The sequence below is a fragment of the Palaemon carinicauda genome, chromosome 17 (genome assembly GCF_036898095.1).
Source record: "Palaemon carinicauda isolate YSFRI2023 chromosome 17, ASM3689809v2, whole genome shotgun sequence".
Lineage (NCBI taxonomy): Eukaryota > Metazoa > Arthropoda > Malacostraca > Decapoda > Palaemonidae > Palaemon > Palaemon carinicauda.
Window position 1 is genome coordinate 135,374,153 of NC_090741.1, and position 7,506 is coordinate 135,381,658.

Consider the following 7,506-nt stretch of genomic DNA (forward strand, 5'->3'; position numbering starts at 1 on the left):
AATCATCCAGAAAAACGAGACCCAAATTGAAGAGGTCACTTTTTCGGCAAATACCAAGCAAAGAAGGTATCAGAATTACAGGGAAGATAAAAATAACGAGACCGGTAGGAATAAATATTACCATAAAAATTATCAAAATAACCAGCCCCCTTACAAGTCAAATGAACCAAACAGAGGAAATTATAATGAAACATATAAATCTAGAGGGAATTATCATCATAAGGGAGCTAGACCAAAGAATAGGTATTGCCAGTATTGTCAAAGAGGAGGTCACACAGACCAAGAATGTTGGTACCAAGGTAAGAAACATAATAAACCCTCCGAAAATACTCCTCAGGTACAGGCAAGGGATAACTCAAACCCTACTAATTACTCCGAAGAAAAACAAGGTAACAGAAAGTGACTAGAAGAGCAGGATAGGAGTCCAGGAAATAGGGAAACCAAAGAATGGAAGGATGTTGCAGGTAGCGGAGGTACATCCACGTTGCCAGCAACATATTTATCCTTCCGACAGCAATCATTACCCAAGACAAATATCAAGATAGAAGGTAAAGAATGTCTTAGTTTGTTAGATTCAGGAAGTACTGTAAATCTCATAGGGCTCCATACCTTAACTGATTATTTGAATATACCTATTTCTGCAATTAGGAGTGAGGATACATTAATTCAGGGGATAACTGGCAATCAGCTTAACAATGTAGGAGCCATAGATTTAAACATTGAATTGCTAGAGAAGAAGTGTCAAGTGCCATTTTTGGTTTTGCAAGAAGTAGCATTTCCCGCTCGAGCTTTGATTTCTTTTGCAACAATGCAAGATTTTGGCATAGTTTTTGATTGTCAAGACAGAAGATTAGTTCTAAAGGGAAATAATCAGGAAGTCTGTTTCCAACTTGTTGATGACAAGTCCACTACAAATTTGGCCAATTTGCAGGGGACCGCTTCGATAGTTGAAACACACTCCGGTTCAGAAAGAGAAAGGGAAATCAAAGTAAAATCAGAAGAAAGGGAGAAAGAAGAGAATTTAGCAATTGCACCCAGAAAGGGGGAAATTACTTCTTGTAAAGGCAGCACACATACTAAGGATGAAAATGTCGACAGAGAATCTGAGAGAATAGATAAAAGGGAATTCCAAGAAGTTTTGCTGCTAGGCACATTGAATTCACAAGAATTAAGACACTTAAGAGAAACAGAATCTCAAAAAGGAGGAGATGAAGATTCATGTTTTTGTACTCAAGTACAAACTGGGGAGATAAGTCTGATCAGCACAGCAGATGCAAACAAAATAAGATTTAGGCTAGCTAGAGATGTAGTACTACTGCCCAATACTCTTACTAGAGTATATTTAATAACCCGCCTACACACAAATAATGATGTAATCTTGACCCCAGAAGGATTACCAGAATATGTCAGAATGGATAACTCATTAGTTCAGATGGAGGGATTAGCCTGTACTACTTATGTCATGAATTATTCTGATAAAAGACTCCATTTGTTAGCGGGTACAGAATTTTGTACAGGAATAGAAGTTACACACAAAATGATTCCGTTAGAGGAGGAAGCATTCTTTACCATAGGAAACATTGATGCAGGAATAGATAGGGAGATAGATAACACCGATTTTCCTGAGTACCGTAAAAGGTTAATAGAAACCTTAAATAAATATAGGCCGGGCATAGCAATTACAGGTGATAGGTTAGGTAGGACTGAGGTGTTAAGACATAAGATAATCCTAGATGATGGAGCTAAACCCTTTTTCATACCTAATTATAAATTACCTATCAGCCAACGTCCAATAGTAGATAAAATGATAGAAGAAATGAAAGAAGAAGGAGTGGTCATACCCTCTAAATCACCTTATAATTCTCCCATGTTGTTGATTCCAAAGAAAGATGGAAGTTACAGATTAGTGATTGATTATCGCAAGTTGAATGCGAACACAGTTCCTGATAGGATGCCCATGCCTGTAATAAACGATGTTTTGGCTCAGTTAGGAGGAGCAAAGATCTTCTCATCCTTAGATCTACTAAGTGGATATTGGCAAGTACCTTTAGACGAAGAATCAAAGCCATTAACTGCCTTCAGCACACATAAAGAACACTTAGAATTTCAGGTAATGCCATTTGGGTTAACATCAGCTCCATTGACTTTTGTAAGGTTAATGTTACAGATCTTAGGAGACATAGAGAATGTGTCAGTCTATTTAGATGATGTCATTATATTTAGCAAAGATATAGAGAGCCATTTCGGAACCATAGAAATCGTTTTAGAACGACTAAGACTGGCAGGATTAAAGATAAAGGTTAAGAAATGTCAATTCTTGAGGAAATCATTAGAATATTTAGGACATGTGATCAGTGCTGATGGATTACGCATGCAAGAAGGAAAAATAAAGGCGATTGTGGAATATCCTGCTCCACAAAATTTGAAAGGTGTAAGAAGATTTTTAGGGATGATAGGATACTATAGACCATTTGTCAAAAATTTTGCTACTATAGCTAAACCATTGACAGAATTAACTAAGAAGGATGTAGAGTTTGAGTGGAAAGCAGAGCAAGAGGAGGCTTTTCAAAAGTTGAAGGAGAAATTAATCCAAGATCCTATCTTAGTGTATCCAGACTTTAGCAAGCAATTTTACTTAGCATGTGATGCTTCGAATACAGGAATAGGAGCGGTTTTGTTACAGAAGGCAAAAACCCGAATGAGGGTAGTATATTATGCAAGTAGAGTCCTGAATGCGGCCGAACGAAATTACAATACCACAGAAAAGGAATGTTTAGCCATTTATTGGGCACTGAGAAAGTTTCGGCACATTTTGTTAGGACACAAAGTAAATGTACTTACTGACCATAAACCCATCTGTGACCTATTTAAGAAAAGAGCTTTCACTAATAACTTAAAGTTTAATCGATGGTTTATTAGTGTGCTAGAGTTTGCTCCAGAATTTAGATACATTCCAGGTAAGTTTAATACTTTAGCAGATGGATTATCTAGAGCACAAGAGGATACTGAAAGAATTATCACAACTAACACTTTTTGTTTCAGCTGTCAGGTCGTAGACTTAGATTTGGAGAGAGTTAAAATAGAACAAGAGAAACAAGAAAGTATCAGGAAAATAATAGGAGATTTGCTACAAGATGAAACCTCTAGGTCAGATTTTGAATTAATAAATGGGATATTATATAAGAAGGCTAAGGATAGGAGTGCTTGCTCTAGACTATATGTGCCTGACACCCTGACTAAAGAAGTATTAACTCTAACCCATACCCACAAGTTGGCAGGACATCCAGGAATCAAAAAGACTCTGAGAACAATAAATAGAAATTATTTTTGGCCTAAGTGCAGCGAAGAAGCAAAGCAATTTGTAAATGAATGTCAAACTTGTAATAGGCATAAAGGTCATGTAAATGTCAGAGCTCCTTTAGAAAAATATCCTAGTAATTTAAACCCTTTTGAGGTAGTTCAGATGGATCATATAGGACCCTTTCCAAAAACTTTGAGAGGAAATAAATATATACTGGTATTCATTGATTATTTGACTCGGTATTTAGAAATTGTCCCAGTCAGAGATAGAACTGCAGTTTCTGTTGCAGAAGCTTTAAAGACCAGAATACTCACAAGACATTCGTGTCCGGAGGTACTTTTGTCGGACAATGCACCCGAATTCACCAGTGAGGTAATGAAAAAGCTTTGTGAATTTTTTGAGATAAAGAAATGCGAGATAACCCCTTATAAGCCGAGTTCAAATGGGACAGTGGAAAGGGCCAATAAGAAGATACTGGATGTACTGCGAACTATCATTAGTCCAACTACAGAAGATTGGGACCTAGCGTTAGAGGACGTTCAGTTTACTTTGAATAACACAGTGAATGAGACAGTAGGAGAAACCCCACACTTTTTGCTTTATGGTTATCAGAAAAGACTGCCAAACTCATTGTTAGATGACGCAAAACCTCCTAGGCACACATATGATTACCAGGACTATATAGCTTGGAAACTGCAAAGAACCTTTCAAATAATAAGACAAACCAGACAATCTTTAGAGAAGGGCCAACAGGTAAATAAGAAATACTATGACACAACTAGTTCCATGACTGACCTGAAGATAGGCTCACAAGTATATATAAAGGTACATGTAAAGGAAGGACCAAATGAAAAGGTATCTCCCAAATTTGAAGGTCCTTATAGAGTGTTAGAAAGGGAAAGGAATAATAAATTTAAGCTGATACATGAACAGAATTTAGATGTAAGGTATGCCCATTGGAATCATATGAAGGTTGTAAAAACTAATCCATGGTCCTCTCAACTTCTACAGGAAGTGGTGGAAAAACTTCCTTCTGATCCTACCCCTGGTGGTCGGTATCACTTGCGAAATAGACATTAAAAGTGGGGCCTTGATACAAAATCATGGAAAGGGTGAACTGTTAACAGATTTTGCTGTAGTAAAAATTAATGTAAATTCAATATTAGAAAGGGAAGAACATTTGAACCAGTTAGATAAAGAACTACGGAAGTGCATACTAACCCATAGTGATTCTGCCTTTGTAGAAGTATTAAGAAATTTACAGGGTAAAATTGAAGACATTGTCAGGCCTCAAAGAAACAAGAGATCTTTATTACCTTTTGTAGGTAGTGCATTTAGTGCTTTGTTTGGAGTGGCTACAGAAAACGATGTAAAAGGTTTGACTGATCGTGTAGAACTAATCGAGAAATGGGCTAATCAGAAGGGTAATCTTATAAGTACTCTAATAGAAAATAATAATAAGAATGTAGAGAACATAAAAAAGATGGTGGAATTTATTAATCAAGTTAACGTGAATGTTTCTGATAAAATAGGTGACATAGAACAAGTGTTTAAGTTGGTTCATGAAGTAGAAATCGAGATTGGTGATCACAAGGAATCTGTGAACGGACTAATAAATGCACAAAAGGGAATACTCAGCCCTGCTATCATTTCTCCAAAAACTTTGAAAGAAATTATCGATTGGTGTATGATAAATAGCCATTCCAAGCCTTTGCTAGAAGATATATTTTGGTATTACACAATGTCAACTGTGAAAGTAACAAAAGGGTATTTGTTGGTATTGATCCCCTTCAAGGGTATGAATTTGTTTGACCTATATACAATACATCCTTTCCCAGTTAAGATAGGAAATGCAACAATAATTTGGAACCATCCGAAGGTTCGTCTAGCATTGGATAAGAACAAGTTGTTGGTGATTATTTTAGAAGAAGGTGATTTAGAACAGTGTGTGTTGATAAGTGAAAGTCAATCCATGTGCAATTTTGTGCAAATTAAACAACCTATGAGCAATTTTCCGTGTATCCAAGGTATTTTCTTTGAGAATTATGAGTTGATGAGAGAGTGTAAGTTTGAAACTTTTGCTTTGCCATACAGGGCATTACATTTAGGTAATGCGATTTTTGTTTATGTACAAAATACTAAAAATGCAGAAGTTACTTGTGATGGGAAGACTCAAACATTTCAGTTAGGAAACTTGAAGTCATTTGCAGATTCTTGCTCAGTAGTGATAAATGATTATCTCTATTATGTACCAAGTGTGTTTTTGCATTATGAGTTAAATCAATCTTCCATTGCAAAGAGTTACGAGAACAAGATTAATCATTTTCAGCTAGACAAATTAACAGTGGTAGAAAATGTGGCAATGCCACTTGATAATGATTATGTTCTGTTTTACAAGAAAGATGTTGCACCATTTCTGACTATGTGTAATGTGTTTTTGATTGTACTTATTACTGTGGTAACGTATGATGTGGTGAAGTATTTGGTTTTCAGAAAATTGGAAAGGATTAGTGAGTTGCTACTAGTTATTACTGGGAAACCTAAAGAATAGGTTTGTTGTTTTGTTGTATCTGAGGATTCTATAAGAATCCTAGTAGCTGGCCGAGTGGTGTCAGACATATGCTTATTTTTGAGTAAGTTTCGTATGCAGAAGGTTTGTGTATGTTATTGATGTCTTTGTTTGTGGGTTTTGTTAATTAATAAGAAATGAGGAGACAAATGCAGTTAGTAGTAATTGTAAAGATATAGAAAGAGTTGTGGAGAGACAGGAGAGTGAACGGGAGTTAGGTAGGATGTTTTCAACTAATTTCGCTGACTCCAGGGTTCTTTCCCGTAAACAACCCCCCCAAACGACAGGATCCGTTCTTGAATGTCGAACGGAACATAGACGAATGAGACGTGGAAGCCGGGAAAAAGTCACGTGATTAAGGATAGCTTGACACGCCCAGGACGACCATATATAAGCAACGAGAAGACGGCATCTCGCCCTCTTCCTAGTAGTCACTCTGTATAATAGGTCTAACGACCTACTTAACCTGCCGGGTCTCCTTGACGACAACACGTGGCGGCTGCCTATACCAAATTGAGGGACGGCGATTACGTAGAATACTAAAGCAGCCGCGAAATTACAGGGGAACAATTACCCCTGAGAACGAAGGACGACGAACAAAGTTACTACGCCCGCACCTGAGTGTCTGTGAGTGCGTTTGGCGAGACGTCCCAGAGCGACCGAGAGGCGTGACGTCCCCGAGTGACCAAGGCGTGTCTAGAACTTCGCGCCAGCCTTCCCAACACCTGACGAAGGCTTATACTTCAGCGACGACAGTAGGCCTATAGATGACGTTTAGGCCTAACTAAACCAGGATTCACCAAATTCTCCAGCCAGTGTCAAGACGTCTGAATTCATCACTAAGTGTTAATGTAGAAACCACGCTTTTGTTTTTGACTGCTTGTAAGTGCCTGTTCAATCCCCTTTTTATGTCTAGTAAAGAAAGAAACCAGCATTCGTATCCCTCACCCACGAAACCAGCATTCGTATCCCTCACCCACGAAACTTTGCTTATGTAAACTCCTGAGAGAAATTCAATTAATATTAAACTAAAGGAAGAGGTAAGATACTAGACTAATTAAGAAGTTTATTGCTAACTAAATCAAGGACATCTTCACAAATGGTGGCATCGTTAAGGGATACTGTGCCGGTGTTGTATTATGTTTGAACTAATACTGGCTTTATTTCAGGAAAGTGCTGAAACCCCCTTTTATGTGGTCGAAGAAATACAAAACAATCTCAAGAAAAACAGAGGGAAACCAAAGGAGTCGTGAACCAATGGATATGTGAGTAGTTTGCATGTTTTCGTTCACTCTCTTGTTTTGTATAAATACTGTCTCTCTATAGAATAGGAAGTTAGGGCATTTGTCTCTCGTAAGAAATTTTTGGTGTTTTAATTTTTCCTTTTTTTTTGTGATATGAGTCTGGACAATATTTTCCAAAGACTTACACAATATCAATACGACTTGAGATTAACTGCAGACAGACGGTCGCGAAGTGCTAGTGTAGGAAGACGTCAAATCTGACTAGAAACCGAAGTTCGAGTCGGTAAGAGCAAATATTGCCGATATGAATTCCGCTGGGCTGATCACACAAATCCACACGGTTTTGTGGAAATGTAAGTAGGGATAATCCCGACAAACAAAGGTTAGAGAAA

The 7,506-nt window shown here is 37.5% G+C and overlaps 1 protein-coding gene across 1 annotated transcript in view; it reads left to right on the plus strand.

Moving 5' to 3' along the window:
• The window catches only part of LOC137656182 (uncharacterized), a 7,841-nt gene extending 1,079 nt beyond the window's left edge, over nucleotides 1–6,762 (plus strand). Inside the window, exon 2 of the mRNA XM_068390354.1 lies at nucleotides 4,313–6,762. Coding sequence (XP_068246455.1) covers nucleotides 4,313–5,852 — 1,540 coding nt within the window. The 3' untranslated portion in view covers nucleotides 5,853–6,762. The remainder of the gene's footprint in view (nucleotides 1–4,312) is intronic.
• Nucleotides 6,763–7,506: the final 744 nt, after the last annotated feature.